General features: G+C 36.9%; 1 protein-coding gene across 4 annotated transcripts in view; it reads right to left on the bottom strand.

Moving 5' to 3' along the window:
• The window catches only part of TSG101 (tumor susceptibility 101), a 101,559-nt gene that overhangs the window by 13,187 nt on the left and 67,508 nt on the right, over window positions 1-20,864 (bottom strand). The window contains exon 8 of one of the 4 annotated variants that reach the window (XM_072619659.1): window positions 17,109-18,764. The exons of 2 other annotated variants lie outside the window; for them this stretch is intronic. In XM_072619659.1, the coding sequence (XP_072475760.1) occupies window positions 18,184-18,764 (581 nt within the window). In that variant the 3' untranslated portion in view covers window positions 17,109-18,183. Of the gene's footprint in view, window positions 1-17,108; window positions 18,765-20,864 lie in introns of those variants that run through there. One more of the 4 variants, XM_072619660.1, reaches the window with a different exon arrangement.

The following is a 20,864-nucleotide window of genomic DNA, read 5'->3' on the forward strand; positions in this document are numbered from 1 at the left end:
GGTTCTCCTGCATTTTGTAAAAATGATGATGGGAGGATTTTTGATTCATATGTACCATGGGCAGAAAGAAGCATTTAAAGTCTTGCTCCTGGCTCATTCTCTGTAGATGCTGGCTCCTTGTTTCACATTTTCTCCACAACAAGATTTATTTTTCTTAAAATGCATTTGTTCTTGGCATCTGAGCTCTGGATATTGACCTCCTGCTCTAGCTGCTAAAATCTCCCTAAGAGCAGAAAGTGTTTTACACGTGGTCCGAGTTTTCCTGTAGTTTGCTCTTATTTCAGTCATATTCCTGTTTGCAAATAGTAAAACCAATAGTGCCAACACTAGAAGTGTCAGTGTTCATAACTTCTCCCCTGTAAGAAGAACCAATGTCTGGGGGAAAGCCAGAACTGTATCCATCCCATGAGGTTTATACAGCTGGTTAATTAATAGCTTTTCTTGATGATTACCTCTGTGAAGTTTACAGCATCTAATTATCACATACATATACAAGCAGACTAATTTTAGGTATTTCCAAAGCATCTTAATCAATTTTTTACAACTTTCAGTTTGCTAGACACCGTGTGCCTAGAAATACAAAAAAAGTAATAAAGAGGACATCTACCTCTCCACAGTTATGGTTAAGTACTACAGTCTTGTTCTTAGATCAGGAGAACTTTCTTATAACCCCAATTTCCAAAGGTACCTGATTTTGTTACCAGTCATTGGTCCACATCAGATATAATTCTACAGACACGCACAGACAGACACACAGAAAAACATTGCTATGGATACTTCTATTTATCTTTCTTTGAAGGTGGATAGGATCTTCTTTCATAGGCCCTTTGTAGTTAATTTGAGTATTTATAATACTCAGAACAACTTAGTTGTTCAGTTATTCTCTGAAAAATACTGTTATTACCCTACTGTAGTCTTAATTTATTTTCTCTTGCTGAACACCCACTTCATATCCCACACTCTCGGTTTGCCATCAAACACCTAATTCAGCCACCTAATTATCCCAAGAATGTACACTTCTTTGCTATGGAGGAAAAAGTATTTCCCATAGTAGCTGCAATGCCATTATACTTCTAATTGTTTCATTTGTCCACAACTCACATATTCTTTAGCAATTCTTTCCTTAAATTTCTTCAAACTATTCATCCATTTTTCCTTAAACATCTTTCAAGACCATTAGCATGAACTACCTTTCCTTCTACAATGAAATTATCTTCTCTCAAATCAAGAGCTACCTATCCCCCCTACACCCTGAACTGCCTGTCCGATCTCCATCAGCCAGGCCCAGTTCTTGAAACTCTTCCTCATAAGTACCATACACAAGAGGCACACAGAACCCACAGGCTTTTCTAGTTCACTCCCAGTCATAACGAAGGCTCAGTTCCTTCCAGATCTAATTTCTTACATTATACAATTTTATAGTTATCATGATACAGTATGCTTTTTAATCTTCTGTCTCCATCTTTATCCCTTCTGGATGTCGTGGAAAGGCCACACTTCTCTTCCAGAATTTCAAGGCATTCTTTAAAATAATATGGATCATGTTAAGCTGTGAGAACACAGAGGACATGCAGTATACTTTTCTCTCATTTTACAGATAAGGAAACTGATGCCCAGAGAAGTTAAGTCACTTGTCCAAGGACCTATAAGTCAGTGTCATATGTAGAACTGAAAGCCAATGAGCAGTTCTGACACTAAATCTGGCTTTGTATTCATCACACACCCACACAAACATACACACCCACACACCCTCCCTCCCTCCCCCAACTTGGCTGCTTCTGTCTACAACTTAATACTCTCAAGGTGGTTCTTTATCCACAACAACAAATCTTTTGTTACTACCCTCACTTTCTTAGGCACCTCTAACCTGTTTACATCTTCCTACTAAAAAATTTTTCCAAATATATTAAATCTCTTAATGTGTGCAACTCATAGACCTTTCAAAATCCAACTCTTCTGACTACAACTTCTGAATGGCTGTCCAGCCAGTCTTGTCTTCGAATCACCTATCTACTTCTTATATCCAATCTAACTTTTCTATCAAAAAGTCTTTTGCCCAAGACCAATTCTACCTGCCTGGAAAATTCCAATCCTCTTACCTTAACCACCTTCAGGAAGCTTTTTGATACATAGAACAAGAGAAACCTCAGAGCTGGAAGGTCTCTCAAAGGCCTAGTACAATCCATAACAGAATAAGAATCCCTCTCTCTGCAATGTACAAGTGGTCAACCAGTTTTTGCTTTAAGACCTCAAGTCAAAGGGAATCCACTATCTCCCAAGGCAGTTCAGTCTATTCTAATTTTTAGTAAAGTTGTCCTTTTATCAACCCAGTCTGCCTTTCCTTCAACTTCTATCCATTGTTCCTATTTCTGGTATCTAAGAGACTATCAGAACAAGTCTAATACCTAATTACACATGAAACCTCTTGGAATACTTGAAAATATTATCAGATCTCTTGCCACCCCAATCTCCTCTTCTCCAGGCTGAAAAAGACCAAGATGTAGAGGGGAAAGATATGACAACCACCTTCAAAATTACCTAATATACTTGCAAAAAAAACCCTCTATTCTCAGGATCATCTCACTTTATTCATCTTCTAGTCTCATGCTTTGGCTGTCAACTTTTCCATTCCATCTATAATGCTGATTACTAGGTGAATTTTGGAAGTCAAGAAGGTAAAGGTTATAGTTACCTTAAAGCATCTCAAGATCTTGGACTTGAGACCAATTACGACTTCTATGAAAATGACCTCCAGATTTATATATCTAGTTCTTTATCTTTAACTGCTTGCTGGATATTTCCATTTGGATGAATTTCTACATGTACCTCAACAGGGCCAAAAGAGAACTCATCATTTTCCTCATTAAACTTGACCTTCTAGAATCCCCTATTTGTTGAGGACAGCAGCATTCTACCACTCACCTTTATCACTTTAGAATCGGTTTTTCAGATTCCCAATCTTCCTTCAGGCTTACCTCAACTCAAAATGTTCCCTTTCCTCCTTTCCCTAGCAGAAATTAGCTCCTTGAAGTCAGAGAAAGTTTTGTTTGTTTTATCTGCAAGGCCTGCAGGGTCCAGTTGGACTTAATAAATAATGGGCTGAACTGAATAGCCATGACCTTTCAGAAATGTCTGTCATCTAGACCATGAGTTTCTTTTCTTTTGATTACATAACAAATAAAACACGTGTAAAAATACAGACATGTAGTATATAAATATATCAGTCACAAAAATGCGGAATATCTGTGAAGAGAGGACAAGGACATAAATTACATAATATTATACTACATATTAGTTGAACCATCTTAAACACTAAATGACATAATACTAGTAAAAAGCAGTATAAGAACAGGGAGAAAAACACTTTAACTACAACTGGAGGAAGGGTGAGAGATCTCGCCTTCAAGAATAAAATTACTTAGTATAGCTCAGAGAATAACTTCTATCAATTTTTGATTGGATGTCTCTGAAAGTCTGAGAGTAAAGAATAGTTTTAATTGAAGAGCTATTAATTTTTCAAAAGACTATAGTAATTTATTATCCTTGTCACTGTAAGTCTAAATGTGTTAAATAGAGAAGCAAAAGCACCTTCAATCACTTGGAAGACCCAAGAGAATTGCTAGGTATGACAAATAGTTTAATAATCTTCAGAATCTACTGCATCATTCTAGTGCTTCTTGCCCCACCCCATTATCTTGTTTCTACCTTTATCCTTTAACACTAGAGAACTGAAGTAGATGTAAAGTGATTGTTTTACATCAGTAGTTTTACTGTTCCTAATTTTTAAAATCCCACTGTTAAACCTTTCATTTCTTATTCTACAAAAACAAAAACAAAAACCCTCCCTACTCAACTCTATAAAAAAAAAGGGTACTTTTCTTTCTCTAAAAAAATTAGTTTACTCCCACCTCCATATTGCTATTTTAAAAAATGAGGCCATAGTCCTAAATGGGAAGATAGGATTTTAGTCCCTGCTTCAAGGCAGAATAGTGAGACAAAATAATACTGGTAAACAAAAGATTCAGGCCTCCCTAATCTATCCATGGTTTTTTTATACCTCCTAATCATGGCTTGATCTCTCATTATCTGCACTAAACTTAATAAAATTGTCTACTTCCAATGCTTCACTTCCTGAACCCCCCCTTCTTTCCCCAAATAATTGGGCTTCTATCCTCATCACTCTAATGAAATTTTTCTCTCAAAGGATACCAATGATCACCTGACCACTTCATACTTTACATTCACCATGTAGGAAATTAAGAATGTCATCTCCTTCCCTTGACCCCTCCCCTTGCCAAAGTTTGCTTTTTGATTTTGCCTTTTGTTGTACCACCAGCACTTAGCATAACGCCTGGCACATAGTAATACTTAATAAATACTTGTTAACTGACTTTACTATTTCCATCAGTAGTACCACAACTTACCCAGTCTTGTCATGCGCCTTGAATCTTTTACTATCCCCCTCTCACCTTTCATATCCAATAAGCTGTTCCTCAAACTCAGCATGCCATCTGCCATCTCCCATCTCCGGGCCTTTGCACAACAGGCTGCCCCCATGCTTGGAATGTCCTCCCTCCTCATCGTTGTCTCTTAGAATCCTTAGCTGCCTTCAAGACTCAGTTCAGGTGTCATCTCCTACTTGCAGACTTTCCTGATTTCTCCCTCACAGTTGTTACTGGTCCTTCCTCAAATGCCCTTGTTTTTACTATCTGTGTACATGTTGTATTCTTGAAGTAGAAAGTAAATTCTTTGGGGGTTGAAGCAGTTTCAATTTTGTCTTTGCACTCCCAGCACCTAGCACATAGAAGGTGCTTAGTAAGTGTTTATTTAATTCCAGTTTTCTTATGTCCCCCTCCCCCACAAAGCAATGACCTTTACCTCCTGAGATATCGTACAGCACTTTGTCTGAACCTCTCTTATACGTGCAGCATGTATTACTTTACAATATAGTTACTTGTACATGTCATGGTCCCCTAATTAGACGTGTAAGCTCTTCAAGGGCAGGCACTACATAATTTTCTTCTCCCCAATGCATCGGAGTGCTCTGCGTACTGTAGGTCCTTAATAAATGAATTCAGTAGAGTTGAAAGGTGAATTATCATACATGAGCAGAAAGCTGGTTCTTTCTCAAAGTTATACTCTGAAGGATCAGCATTTTTAAATGAGATTGGCTGAAAATTGTGTAACTAAAAACTACCAACTATATCTTGAAGCATTTTCTTCACAATAACTCCATGGGATAGCTATTTAAACATTATTGTATCTATTTTACCTGTTTCAGAGATTAAATACTTGTCTAAGGTCACAAAGCTATTAGGTGCTGCTGTCAGGATTTTAACTCAGGTTTCTTCTCTTAAGGCAACTGGTCTTTTCATGACACCTGCTTCTTCATCTGTGTTTAGCTTCAAGACAGATAGTAGAGGGCACCTTCATCAAATGCAGGATGGGTCCGCGATAACTGCTATAAAGTTTCTAAAAATTAAACTGATACAGGGGGCCTTGGGGAAGGGGGAGGAGGTTTCCAGTGAAATTACTTATTTTTTCCCCTTTACCATTCAACAAGCTGTTTTGGAGCACCTAATATATATATATATATATATAAAGTTCATAGTTTAGAGATTGTGGAGCCACAGCGAGACAAAGCAGCAAGACGGCACAGTGGAAAGAGCTCTGGTCCTGGAATCAGTAGGACCTGAGTCCAAATCCAGCTTCAGACACTTACTAGCCTATGTGTGACCTCAGTTAAGTCATTTAATTGATTGCCTTAAAAAAATAATAAAAAAGACAATGCCCTTCACCTCAAGGAGCTTATGCCTGACCACTTTTAATGTTTTAATTTCATTATCAGGTATGAAATGGTGTTTTGTTGGAAAGTTGAAATTAGGCTTAGGAGTTACATTAATTTGTCATCATAAGATCAAAAGGTTCTTAAAAATAAATGCAAAATGTGAAGGAATTAGAGAAAAAATTAAGTGTGTTTCACATACCATAAAGCAAGATACATGTGTCAATCTATTTATAGACTCTACAATCTCTATTTACACTCAAGACAGAGTCTTTTAGGTCTTTTGATTATAAAGTCTCTATTCTCTTTTAAAATAATTTTCAGTTTGGTCATTAACTGAAGACAGTTATCTTTGCATCACAGATATAATCTAGTAATTCAAAAAGATCCCAAGTTGCTGTTCTTCAAAGGAAGATTTCCAATAATAGGAAAGCATTTTAACCAATGATGAAAAAAAGGAATTGTCCTTAGAATGTCTGTTCTATAAATAGCAGCTGTACAACAAAAGCAGCTTCATATTTTATTTACCATTACAGCCTGAACTCACTTTATACAATTTTCAAGAAAGCTTAAGAGTGAACATTTTGTATTGTCATTTCCTTACTGTCTTTTGTTATAATCTCATTTTTAGGGCCTTAAGGTGTAATAATAATATTCTTCAGAATTCACTTAAAGAACATCTTATCTTGGTCAGTGGTTAATCTGAATTCAATTCTTCCACAGAATATATGCAAGAAAAATGCTTAAAATATTAAATCACATAATCTTTCTAAATTCTTCAAAAGCAAATATTTATCACATTAAAATGTGCCACATGATTCTCATTTCATTACAATGTTTCAGTGGAATCCAAGGAGTCAAAGACTATTATATTATCATAAATTCAGCCATTAGCAGGACTTAATGAAACATTTCCCACACAAAAAGTGCTTTGTTCAGTAATCTAAAGCGATTTATAAATGTACATTATTGTCATCATAATATTCCTCACGGTATTCAATAGGACTAATCAGTTAGGGATCATAAAGTCTTAAGAGTAGGATTCCTGCCTGTCAGAAAAGATATGTAACAACACTTTATCAATTTATGTACCCCAGAAGTGTCAATGGCAGGGATCTTCTGCATACAGTGGGAAAAGTGGAAAAGTGCTGGCTTTGATTAAAGCATCCGGGTTCCTAGTGTCTCTGACACTCTCACACTTGTATGACACCTTGGTAAACTGCTTTACTAACTTTCAGCTTTAGTTTTCTTTTACACAAATTGAGGTGGCTGGACTAGACCAGAAGTACCAACCTCTGACCCTCCAACAAAACTGCCCAATCAGATTAAAAGACAATTTGGAAATGTTCAACAAAATAGGAAAAAAATAAGAGTACAATGTAGGTGATGTTAATTTGTGGTTTTCTAAGTCAGTAGGTGGCCAATATCCTTTCTACCTGAGTTTGGGACCACTGGAATTGATGACCTTTAAGGCCCTTTCCAGCTTTAAATCTAAGACCAGCAACAGCAACAAACTCTATAGTGTGGATTCTATGGAAAGATGTGGTGACAACCTAGTACAATTAGGTAGATTGTGAAATAATTTCAAGACCATACACAAAGAATGAAGATAAAGGAATAGAGGACATCTTGGTGGGCAATCTTTGGCAAGATGCTCCAGGAATTTGTTCTTGGCCATATTCTGCTCAATGACCACAGCGTAATAGTGCCATAGATTATAAAGTAGAAGGGATTTAGAGGTCATCTAGTCCAAGTAAATGGCTAAGATTTCAACCCAGATTCTGTTTTCAAATATGTATACTTTTCTTGGTGTTACATTGCCTCTAGTTTCTCTAAAGTGAAATTTTCTTTAATGACATGGGATGACATACATGGCATGAAAATGAAATTTGCAGGTGACATGATGATGAGATAGCTATAACATCTTGCACAAGTTAGTATTGAAAAAGATTTTAAAAATTAAGAGCAAAGCTCCCAATATAGAAAGATGTAACTTAAAAGGGATACATGTAAAGTCCTATCTTAAAGACTTTTAAAAAAACTGCCTGCAGATATACACAATGGGAGAGACACAGCTAGACAGCAGTTAAGTGGAAAAGGCCTGGGCCTCCTTAAGAGGGAGTAGAGTCATCTTTACTAGCAATTTTTAAGTAAAGGCTGTATATGACCACTTGTGATGTTTTAGGAGGGATTCTTATTTGGGTACAAATTGAACTCAGATGGCCTCATAGGTTTTATCCACACAAAATTCTGTGCTTCTTTGATTTGGTGCTTTTAGTAGATCACAGGCAAAGAAGTGGGACACAGTAGCTAAAAATAGCTAATGCACTCTTAGGCTGCTCTAAACAAGGTGTACAGAAGAAGGTGGCAATAGGAAGCAGTAATACTGCTGTACTCTGCCCTGGTCATTCCACACCTGGAGGACTGTGTCTAATCCTGAGTACCTTTTAATAGCAACATAACTTGGAACACATAAGGAAATCTATACCTCATGGTAGGGAATGCTAAATCATACTGTAATAAGACAGGCCGATGGAATGAAAATTGGTTATAGTAACCATCCACATTCATAAAGCACTTTAACAAAGTATTTCTCACAAAAATGCAGAGAAATAGTAGTACATTATTATCTCCATTTTACAAAAGAGAGAAATAAGTCTCAAAGAAATTACCTGTGTTTGTACAAGGTCACACAACTGGTGCCAGGATTTAAATAAAAGTCTCCCAACTCCAAGTCAACATGGAAGAGAGATTTAGATTTCTTTTCCTTGGCTCCAGAAGGTACAAACAGAATCAGTGGGTATAAGTTTTGGAGAGGAAGATGTCAGCTTAATATAATCATAGCTATCTAATAAAGTGGGATGGACCCTTCAAGAGGTACTAAGTTCTCCTATCACTGCATATAATGAAATGGAGAAAGTATATGACTGTTTGACAGGGGTGTGGTAGCTTCCTGCTTTTGTATGGGTTGGACTAGATGAAGTTCCTGCCACTGCCCCACCTGGAGGTTTGGCTCTTTCTACCTGGGAAAAGGCAGAGTAATACAAAATCCAGAATTGTCTCATCTCTTACCTGGATACATTACTTTGGGGACATTTCTGACTTCTCCATCATGCCTCTGAAGGCTCATTACTGGGATAACCTCATCACTCTACAAGATGGCTTTGGCCTTGGAATTCTATCTCATCAACCCTCGGCCTTTCTGATTAGAGGGTGGGACCATGAACTCCAAACCTCCATTTAAGGAGAGAGCTCAGTTTAGACAACTCTTCCATTTCTCACTTGGTTGTACAGCTTTAGGACCTCCCTCCATCATGTCCCCACAACAGTACTGACATTCCCCCCACCTCAGACTCACAAAGTCACTTGACAGTCTTATGCTACTAATTATGAAATACAGGTTTTAGTTTCTGATCTGATCTCTGCAGCACTGTTAGTCTACACTACAGACTAGGTGAAGCAACTAAGAATAGTCTTTGCCTTTTATAATGAATTTTTATTGAATTTGAAATGTAAAAATCACTTCTGGCTTGTAACTGCAAAAACAAGTGACAGATCAGATTTGTCCCTCCTGATAGTTTGATAATCCCCCTGGTTCACACCTACAAAAATTTTTGTTCCTAAATGATCTGTACTTAACTTTTAAAAATTCACATGCAAATCCTGAAATTTGCCCATTTCTGTGATTGTAAACGACACCCATCCATAGAGATAACTAACATAACAATCCAAAACCAGAATCATCATACCACTAAAAGGAAATACAGTAAATCAAGCTGAGGCAGCAGCCATTTAGCCCAATGTCCTAGTTCATCACAGAAAGATAAACCAAAACTAGACATTTTAACTACGTTACTTTCATATTATGGCATTAAAATTATTAAAAATTCACATATGATGTATGTGAAAAGCTCTCTAATATACCAAAAAAACCTATAGTACAGAGTTTAAAAGAGAACCTGCCATTTTAAAAGATTATTCATAGATAAGAAAAACAGTTCGGCAAAACATTTTATCTTACTTCAGAAAGGACTCTTTTCAATGTGCCACCATGCACATAATTATAGTTTGACTTTAAGAAGAGTTGTGGCACAGTGCCATAGTCCAATGACTAACCTTTTCCCCTGCAGGGTTTGGTTTCAGAAGTGACCTTCTGCTGTTCCTTCTTAGTAACCATCAGAAAGACAAATTGTGCCAGATGACTGTGAGAAACTTGTCTAGCACCAAAACTTTACTTAAAGGTCAGGCCAGGATCCATCCACTAAATTTGCTGACTGCTACAGGACAGGCCCCATGTCTAGCAACGAGGAGGCCTCACCATTCTGCCAATCACCAGACACAGCCTCAGAGTCATTTTTAACTTCTCTTGTTCCCTCCACCCATACATTCAGTATAAATCCCTAATATTCCTGGCATCTGACCCATCCCTCTATTTATGTGGCCAACCTCCTACTTTAGGTCCAGATCACCTTTTCCTACAATCATTGCCTAATTCCTTTCCTTGCCTCAAGTTTCTACTTTCTCATCAATCCACTACACAATAATATTCCTAGGGATAAATATGACTACATCACTTTCCTGATCAAACGACTCCAAAAAAATCCCTATTGCCTTTAGCATCACATATAAACTCCTGTCAGGTATTCCTCGCTCCAGTCTACCTTTGCAGTCTTATTATGCAGTATTTTCCCTGCTTCTTGCAATCTGAGATCATCTTGTTGTCCTTGACCCATCATGCTCCATTAGCTCCCATCTTTTTGCCTTTGCACAGCAGGATGCATTATGTTGCCTGCCCATCTCTGCCTTTTGGAATCTCTAGTTTCCTTCTAAGTTATGCTGAAATGCACCCCTGCTAAACAAAATCGTTCCTGATCTCCTCTCCACTTTTACTATCACCAAATGTCTTTGTATATATTTACTTCACATATATTTATGTGTACATGTTGTTTCTGCTATAAAATATGACCTTCTGGAGGGCAGGGACTATTTCATGTTTGTCTTTGTATCCCTAGCACCCCCAATGCTTAATAAATACTTGTTGACTGAATGTATGCATCTATATCTATATCTGCTCCATGCTGCCAAACACAGGCACTTCAGAAACACTTCTACCAACAATCACCAATTAATAATTACCTACAGTGACAGACCCTGTACAAAAAAGACAACTCTGCATCCACAAAATGAATGCTCTCAAAGGAAGACACAAAATAACTAAATAGCAACTTCCCAATCCCTTGCTTCCCCTCAACAAAAGTAAAAAGGCTACTGTTCCCTCTTTCCAGTGACACTCAAGGGTCATCAGCCAGATCTTCCCAGCTGCCAACATCGTCCTACTCCTCCGTCAAATTATCTTATGTTCAACTTGTAATATACTACAGGCATATACTGTCTACCCCAATAGAACATAACTCCCTAAGGCAGGAGTTTTTTTATTTTTATTTTTTGTGTCTAGCTGCTTGGCATACAGGTGCTTAACAAATGCTTGTTGACTGATTCTCAAACCTCTACTTGCCCCTTCCCTACTCAAACAGGGGCAAGTCCTATCTATCCTCTCACCATCTCATCTCTCTTATTTGTTACAACCCTGTCACATGGCTCTTGGACTAAGGCACTGGTCTCCCTGCCCTTACTCTCTCACTTTGCCAGGGCAACTTTTATACAGCTGTCAAATGGACATTCTGAAAACCGCAGTGTCATCATGTCACATGTATGCTCAAGAAGATCCAGTGGTTCTTTAAGGTCTTTAGCATAAAATACAAATCCCTCTGGCATTTTAAAGTCCCTCAAGACCTGACTCACAGTTAGCTGTCTTTCCAGACGGATTGTCCCCTGTACTCCTAATCCATCAATGAACTGCCAAAACCAGCCTATTGAGGGTCACTCTACATGCTATTGCTTCTTCCTCCTGCCTTTCTCTTTGCACAGACCACATCCCATGCCAGAAATGTTTTCTCTTTTCCCTTCTGCTTCTTGGAACCTCTAGATCCCTTCAAGACTTTTTTCAAAACTGCTGCAAAAACCAGAAAACATTAAAGCAGAAACTAGTATAGACCAACATACCAAGATAAAGTCAAAATGGGCACAGGATTTACACATAAAGTGTGATGCCATAAACAAATTAGAAATGCGTGGAATAGTTTATCTGTCAGATCTATGGTGATAAGGGAAGAATGTATGACCAAATGAGATACCATTACAAAATATACAATGGATAACTCTGATTATGTAAAATTTAAAAGTTTTCACACAAACAAGACAAATAAAAACAAACAAAAAAATGCAACCAAAATTATGAGGAAAGCAGCAAACTGGGGAAAAAATTTTGTGATAAGTATCTCAGATAAAGACCTTGTTTCTCAAATATATAGAGAACTGAGCCTAATTTCGAAAAATACAAGTATTCCCCAACTGACAAATGATTAAATGATATGAACAGGCAATTTTCATAGTCACCTGCAAAAATGCTCTAAAAATTACTATTGATAGAGAAATGCAAATTAAAACAACTCTGAGGTACCACCTCACACCTATCAGATTGGCCAATATGACAAAAAAGGAAGATGATAAATGTTGAAGGGGACATGGGAAAACTGGGACACTAACACACTGTTGGTGGCATTGTGAACTGATCCAAGCATTCTGGAGAGCAATTTGGAACTATGCCCAAACAGCTATAAAACTGTTGCAAAGATATTAAAAAAGAGGGGTGGGCAGGAAAGGACCTATTTGTACAAAAATATTTATAGCAGCTCTTTTTGTGGCAGTTAAGAATTGGAAATTGAAGGGGTGCTCATTAACTGGGGAATGGCTAAACAAGCTGTGGTAGATGACTGGAATGGAATATTATTGTAATATAAGAAATGACAAGCAGGATGATTTCAGAAAAACCTGCCAAGACTTAACACGCATCGATACGTAGTGAATAGGACCAGAATATTGTACACAGTAACAGCTATACTGTTGGATAAAGAACTGTGAATGACCTAGCTGTTCTCAGCAATAGAGATTCAAGACCACCCCAAAGGACTAATGATGAAACATTTTCCTCCAGAGAAAGAATTGGTGTGGTCTGAATACAGATTGATGCATGCTATTTTTCACTTTCTTTCATTCTTTTTTTAGTCTTCTTGTAAAAATTGACTAATATGGGAATATTTCATATGATCACATATACATAATCTTTATCTGACTGCTTACCTGTCCTCAGGAAGGGTTGGAAGGGATAGAATTTAGAACTCAAAACTTTTTTTAAAAGTGTTTATAAAATTGTTTCAACATGTAATTGAGGGGAAAAATGAAAATATTTTTAAAAAATTTTCTTCAAGTATGCCTGTCACAAAAAACTTCTCTTATTTTCCTAATTGTTAAATGTTCTTTTTGGCAAAATTATTTTGTATATTTTTAAAAAATAAAAAAAAAAACTTAACTGTGTACCATTTAAGTTTCTGGAGGACAGCAAACCATTTTCATTTTTGTACCCCCAACTATTGCCCAGTGCCTAACTCACAGTCAATGAATAGTGCAATGAATCTACTTATTTCCTTAAAATAAATGAGTATTTAAAACACAACTGTTACCTTACGTCAAAACTGAATAGCAATCTATGGAGTCAAAAATAAGCCCAAGTGAGAGCTTAGAAACAGGATTAAAGTCACCTTTGTATTCATTATTGGGAAGGGGCAGTTGTGCACGGGGTGGAGATATAAAAAGGCAAGGGTATAACAGCTGTCCAGGGACCTCTTTGAACTCAGAGTAAAAACTTTTAAAGAGTGGTAAATTCTCTCAGATTCTTTGTTGAAGAAAAGTAGTATTTACTGGACTCCATGAATATACACGGACTATCCCCTCAAAGAAACCAGAGTATTGATTTTAAGGTTGTAGATCTTCCTGGAGCTATATTCTTTAAGCATTAAAAATGTTTCTCTACAAATATAACGAACAAAATTTGAGACATTTAAGTTCAAGAAAAGTCAACAAATTAACAACTCTGCAAACAAGGAACAACAGACTGTGTCCATGATAGGTGCAGAGATAATGGGCAAGTGTGGCATTAAAAAATCATTCAAAGTAGAAAAATGCAGATATATATCCTAGTGAAGATACCAAAGTCAAAAAGGCTTATGAAAAAGACCAACAAAAACTTTCAAATGACTTAAGGTAAAAAGGTGAAGAGCTTGAAAGAGACAAGCCACCTCTAAAAAAAGACCTCAGTCCTAAGGAATGGCTCTTCTCACAATTTTTCTAGAAAATAAGGGACAACAATTTACCTTATGATTCTGAAACAAATGTGTTCTATTTAAATAATAACAGAGAAGTGAGAAAATCAAACTGATTCTGATTTCATTTTGTAATTAATTCTATTCTGCATCACTATTACCATTTTGTATAACTACCTAAGTCACATTCCTTTGTCATTAACGTAAAGTTCAGAAGTTTAAAAGTTCAGTTTTCCCTTTTGAGTTAAGTTTAAATGATCAGCTAACCAACAAGTCGCTTTTAATGGAAAGAAATCACTTATCTCTCTACCACCAGCTGTCCACAACCAATTAGAAGAAATCTGTTGTCTCTCTATGGCCACTAGTTATCTTGTACAATTAAATGAAATGTTACTCTTATAGGTTATCGGTGGGTTCAATCAATTAGCAATCTATCAGGGACAGGATGGAAGGAGGGGTTGTTGCTAGCCTTGCATTTCTGATGTCTATCCAATTACTGTCCCCTATGTGTATGATATTTCATATCATATTGTTTTCCCCATCTATGATACTATAGGCTTTATAACTAATCATACTGTTTCTTTAACCTATGAGATTAACTTCAGATTTTTGGATGCTCCTCCTTTTATCCATAAAAATGATCTGTCAGTTGTCATTTGAGGTCTTTTGGCTTACTGGGGAGCTAAAAGACCCCTTTTATTGGTAACTGCTAGTCTTAAGGGGCAGCTAGGTGGTACAGTGGATAGAGCACCAGTGCAGGAGTCAGGAGGACCTGAGTTCAAATCTCACCTCAGACACTTGACACTCACTAGCTGTGTGACCTTAGGCAAGTCACTTAACTCCAACTGCCTCATCCTGGGTCATCTCCAGTCATCCTGGTGAATATATCTGGTCATTGGATTCAGATGGCTCTGGAGGAGAAGTGAGGCTGGTGACTTGCACAGCCCTCTCTCCCTCAAAACAAAGTCAAGTGCAAGTCATGTCATCATTTCTCTGATGGCATGGTCTTCTTTGGCAATGAAGGACGAACACATACGCTAGCCTTAACAATAAATTGATCACATTTGGAGATTGGTGCCTTATCTACCTTAATTTCAATATGACAGAACCAGTTTTATCAGAGGGTTGCCCATTTTCCTGTATTATTAAAAAATAACATCAAAGCAATATAAAATTGTAAGGAAGGCATTTTAAGTATTAACTGAATACACAGTAGTCATTTTCATTTTGTAAAACTGTCATCTTTGTTAACATAAATAAGAAGAACTTAAATTCTTAGCTACCTTATCAGTATCTGTATCTCCACTCCCTTTTGAATCACTGACTCCCCCAGATTACAGGAAAGTGCTACTTACCCTGATGATGAGGCAGGTATTTCCAAAGGAAGTCTGAAAGATTGTAGAGAAGCTCAAAGACATACACACACACAAACACACACGCAGAGTGTGTGCACTAGTGTACCCCCGCCATGTGTGGGGTAGTACATCCTGGAAGGGCAGTTTCTGTAAACCAAATTCATTACATCCAAGAATGTTGAAGAAGGAAGGACAGCCATTTGACAAAACAAAGACAAGAAAACCTTATAATGTTTACTAGCTATTATTCTCTAGAGAAGGTATAAAACAGGCAATTATTTCTATACATGTTCAGTTTGTTTTCTCTTCATTAAGTGTTCAACTATAACATTATAGTCCTTCGTACCCTGACACTTTAAAGTTAAGATTTTAACATGAAAAAATCACTTTCTCAAAATTTTGTAAATATTACCCATCTACATTTACTAGTTTACTTGCCTTTATAAGTGACTTTAGAAAATTACATTATTACAACTTCAAAATCTAGATATATTTAGAAAATGTTTTCAAAATGGAGCTTTGCAAGTGTCCACTTCAATGGGTTAGAATTCCCATTCACAATAGCTTACTGCAGAAGTCCAGAGGACATGTTGTTCCATACCACATATATGAGTGTGTATGTGTATATATATATGTGTGTACACATATATATATACACATACACGCACACACACATATATATATAAATATATACACAAACCACACAATAACCAAATTGTAAAGGCCACAGCTCTTAATTTTAGATTACAGTTATACAAATTATATCCAAACACTGCTTCACACAAACATGTCTAAATGTGGTACTATGTATAGACTTTTCCAAGGCACATCTGTGTCTGGAAATACCATTTTAGTGTACAGTGTGTCCAAAGTACCCTGTCATGTGTTAAATATAGCTGCCACCAATTGAATATTATATTACTAAAAACATCTGTCTCCAGAAGACTACTAATCCTAGGATTCTCCAAAAGACTACTCAAAAAACTTAGCATAAACACAATTACTACTGTAATGTTCTCACTACTAACAAGCGGCATCACCACAAAAATCACACTGTATCCATATTATAAACCTGCTATTACAACAGTCTGAAGTGTAGAAATACATACTAATTGTAGTCATCTATACAACCTTCTGGAATGGGACCAGATTAAGGGTAGAATGCTTCTATTCTTTCAACTGAAGATGGGACCAATGAATTCCCAAACTCTCTAACATTGTCTTCTACTCTCATATGCCAGATTTCCTGCAAGACAAACTTTCCTTTCAAAGGATCACAGGACTTAGAGCTAGAGCTGGAAGTGTCTTTAAAGATCATTTATTCCAACAACCATGTTTTACAGAAAAGGAAATGGAAAAGGCTAAGGGAGTCCCCAAAGGTCACACAAGCATTACTTAACAGAGCCAGGATTTGAATCCGGGTCTTTTGACTCCAAATCCAGTGTTCTTTCCATTATTCATGTTGCCTCTCCTTTTTAGAGATATAGTTAAAAATATATGTTCAAATTATTTCCTCTTTTACTTCCCTAGTAAGAAGGGAATAGAAGGAACTTTACATAAAAGTTTGAACATATCAACAATCATATTAGGGTAGAACTGTCTAATGCTACTCTAGCTTCTCAAACTAAGAAGGTAGTTTAGTCATTTCCCACCAGTCACTAAATGGGCAGATTAACAAATAAAATACAATCAATTATTTTACAGTAAAATCTAGACGACAGAAAGAGTTTTCAAGGGCTATACTCTAAATTCTTTTTAAAAGTAGTTTTATTTTGTTTAAACTTTTTAGTACATTAAAAAATATACACTCCATTTGACAAGTATGATTTTGGTTAGCACAGCACTAAGTGCTCGTGGCTAAATTAAATGATTTTAGAGTCAGAAAGTAAAATTTGATTTGGGCCCTAAAAATTTTCCTTGCAAAGCATAAATCAAAATACTGTTTATTAAGATCACTATGCAAGAAATCTTCAGTAGCGTAACGTAGTTTCAAAAAATAAACCAAAAATGTGGGCCTGTTAACTAGAGAAATTACATATGTAATGTGTGTGACACACATGGAAAACATCACTATGGGAGACACAAACAGTATAGGATTGATCCAAAAACAAATGTGACTACTCAGTACTCTATTGCCAGAGTTTAAATGCCATTATTGTTATACTGGTGAAGAACAAAACAAAACAAAACCCAGCTCCAAAGTATGCTAAAGTTATGTCAGAAATGGGGATTATGCAACTGGAATAAAGGACAAAATGGCAGAGAAACAAACCTTTTTTTTTTTTAGTGTCAAAGAGAAATCATAAAAAGTAGATACCATATGTTTCTGGACACTCAAAATAGGTTTCCAACACCAGGTAGTTATTTGTTAACTCAGGACATACCAAAAAGATCTGTATGTAAAAAGATGAGGCCTAACCTATTTGACAATATCTCTTTAAACAAATTACAAGCATTACTTCATACACCAAAAGGAAAATAATTTTTTAAAAAATCATATCAAACAGGTCCTGTTAGAAAACACAGCTTTCCATTTGGGTACAGCATTCCACTGTAACAAAGAAGAAATCAATGCTTCCTGCCATCTTGGACAGAAGCACCACTAAACCCTCAGGTAATTAAATCAGTCCAAAACAACTGTCCCTTTAGATATGACGTAGACATACTAGTCTCTCCAAGGGCAAAAGTCACCCTTGTTTTAGTGGGAATTCCTCCTGAGGTGTCCAAACTTTTCCTACTTTGGGTCAGGTTCCCAGGCCAGAAGTGCTCCTTTTAGCCTTTCTTCCCCTCCCCCTCATAACCCCCTCCCCCCAAATTCCCTCAGTTAAATCAGAGTTTCCAAAACACTAAGCAAATCCAGGTTGAAGACATCGGTACCGCTCTCTGATAAAAGGACACCATCTAGATGGAATAAACCTGGAGATGCTGGCACAAGGGTGTCATGCTTGATAACGCATCCTCCGATGGTCTTCATAAAGTTGCTCATTTCTAGATTGACCCTCTTCATACATTTATACATAACCTTCTGAGGTTTTTCTTGGTTCCATGCTTTTCGGGGCACAATGTTGGACCACACTAAAATGACGTTCTTGAACATTTGCTTGATAAATCCTAAATCTTTCTTAATTCGGATCATAATATCCAACAATCTTACTGCTCCCAGATCATTGCCACCCAGGTGTATCACAAGCACATCAGGATCTGGCAGATGCCGCCGTGCATGAATCAAGGTAGGTATTAACTGATCCCACATCATGCCACTCTTTCCTAGCCAGTGGAGTTTGGCATCCTCCACTCGAATGCCCAGCTGTGGACCAAAGCTTCTCTTGAGTGCCCGTTTTTCTGCCCAGAAAACATACGAATGACCACAAATCCATACCTGCTTCTGCTTTCTTCTGGCATCTGCTATTAAGAGAACACAAACAAGTATTAATGTTTTCTCCTGAACTCAAATCTTTTTAATATGATCGTGGTCTAGTAGTACTAAGTTTTAAATTTTATTTTCTTCTATATTTTGGCAAAGCGGTATTCCCAATCCTTTTTATTTTTAAAGAATCCCATTTGTTAAAAAAGAAGTACATTACATAATCTGGAGAAGCATAAACTTAAATTTTATTTACGTTTCATCCACAGGTATCAAGAAAAGTTTACCTTCCTTCAGATGCCTTTGCTGGTAAACAATGCCTGCACTGGATAGAAAATCTAAGGAAAGTAATCCAAGATCCACATCCTTTATGGTTGATCTTCCAGTGGAATACATTTTTGGTAGTCACCTGCAAGGATGATGTCCTAAAACACACTTGGTCTTACAATGGCTTTGGGGGGAAAAGATTATTCATAGTTGATAAGTTTCCCCATCCCCTAAAGAACAAAACAAATTTATTAAAGTGTTATTCCAACTGCCCAGTCAGGCTCATCACACCAAGCGTGATAACTTTCCTTTATCAGACATCTGTATTTATGGCCCAGCCAACTCTTTACTGTACTACAAAGTTAAGAGCTGGTATGTAAATGTGTGAATTCGACTTGTGGGAAATTATTGCTCAGGCAATATAAAAGCTATTAAAGGAATGCTAGAAATAACCACTCAGTCTTCTACGAATGCTTTTAAAAAACTTCACTGAACAGGGCCATGGAATGAACTCTTAATATTGAGTCCAAAAGCCTACTTCCAGGAGTCACTTCTTTTCATTATTGTCTCAGATAACAAGCTGCATTCCCTGTGGTCATCTTAACAGTTTGATTTTAGACAGTATTGCAACACCAATCTAGATACACAAGACCACTAGCCTCATTAGCAACTATAGGCACCTCAGAATAAGGTCCTTCAAAGACAGATATGCCCTCTGGCATCTTCAACTACACCACCTATACACCATCAACCATGACTTGCGTACTGAGCTTCAAACAAAAACAAAAAATGACTATTTTCATCGCATCAAGCACACACGGTAATATACCAGCTATTTGTGAATACTAATATTCAAAATATACCTCCAGAGTTGTTATTTTTTATTCCAGTCAGTTTTAAAGTATGATTACTTGCTTTATATATAGCATATCACAAAAATATCACTAACAAAATTTCAGAGTAAACAAACACTGGGCAAAACCGAAAAGAATAAATGTATTACAAGAAGTCCTAAATTCCTTTCAAAATAGGGTGCTGAATTTTTTGTTTATTTGTGAGACTGGATTTCCCTATCTCATCCATTCTGAAAATACAGTAGCAACTTAAATGCACAACCCCACTGCTGATGCGCATAGAAACTTTGACCTACTGTTTTTGACCAGAGCGGGTTTTCCCCTCCTTAGACAGCTTGGCGGCCCGTTGGGGGTTGCCAGACTAGTGTCGCACTTAATCCAGACACCAATCAGCTTTAGCCCCACCTCACCTCAGTACTCCTGAATGAAGCATTCCTTCCTAGTAGCAGGGTCTTACAGACATATGCCATCATGCTTGACTCTCACAAAATGGTTACATTGGTTTTAGTCTTAAAAATACTGAACTCTTAGAAAATAAAATTCTTGCCTTTATCTGAAACAGTGCTTCACCCAAATCAAATTTACCTCCCAATCACCAGCCCTTTGGTTTACATAGAACCTTTCTTCCCCAAATGACAAGTGCTCCAGTATAATATTGTATGGATACCTCAAAAATAGAGAGGAATGGCAATTATCAACATTTTACTAATTGTTAATTAGTACCATCTTATTTTATTAGATCAATTCCTTTGATCAACATCCTAAATTCATTGACTTACCATTCCACAGTTCACCCTGGGTTCTCAAAGGCTATTTCATCAGAATATAAACCAGAAAGGCTCCAAATAAGTGGATAGGGATAGACTATATCTACTGTATGAAGACCAGTTCATCTAAGTATAGAGACTCATTTTTAGGTTAGTTGCAAGGTGATAAATCACCTGTCCACCAAAACTCTGCAGAGACCATCTACTTCTAAGTTGTAGAAAGGTTGTGATTTATGTTGGGGTAAGGAGTATT

This window comes from Notamacropus eugenii, chromosome 6 (genome assembly GCF_028372415.1).
Source record: "Notamacropus eugenii isolate mMacEug1 chromosome 6, mMacEug1.pri_v2, whole genome shotgun sequence".
NCBI lineage: Eukaryota > Metazoa > Chordata > Mammalia > Diprotodontia > Macropodidae > Notamacropus > Notamacropus eugenii.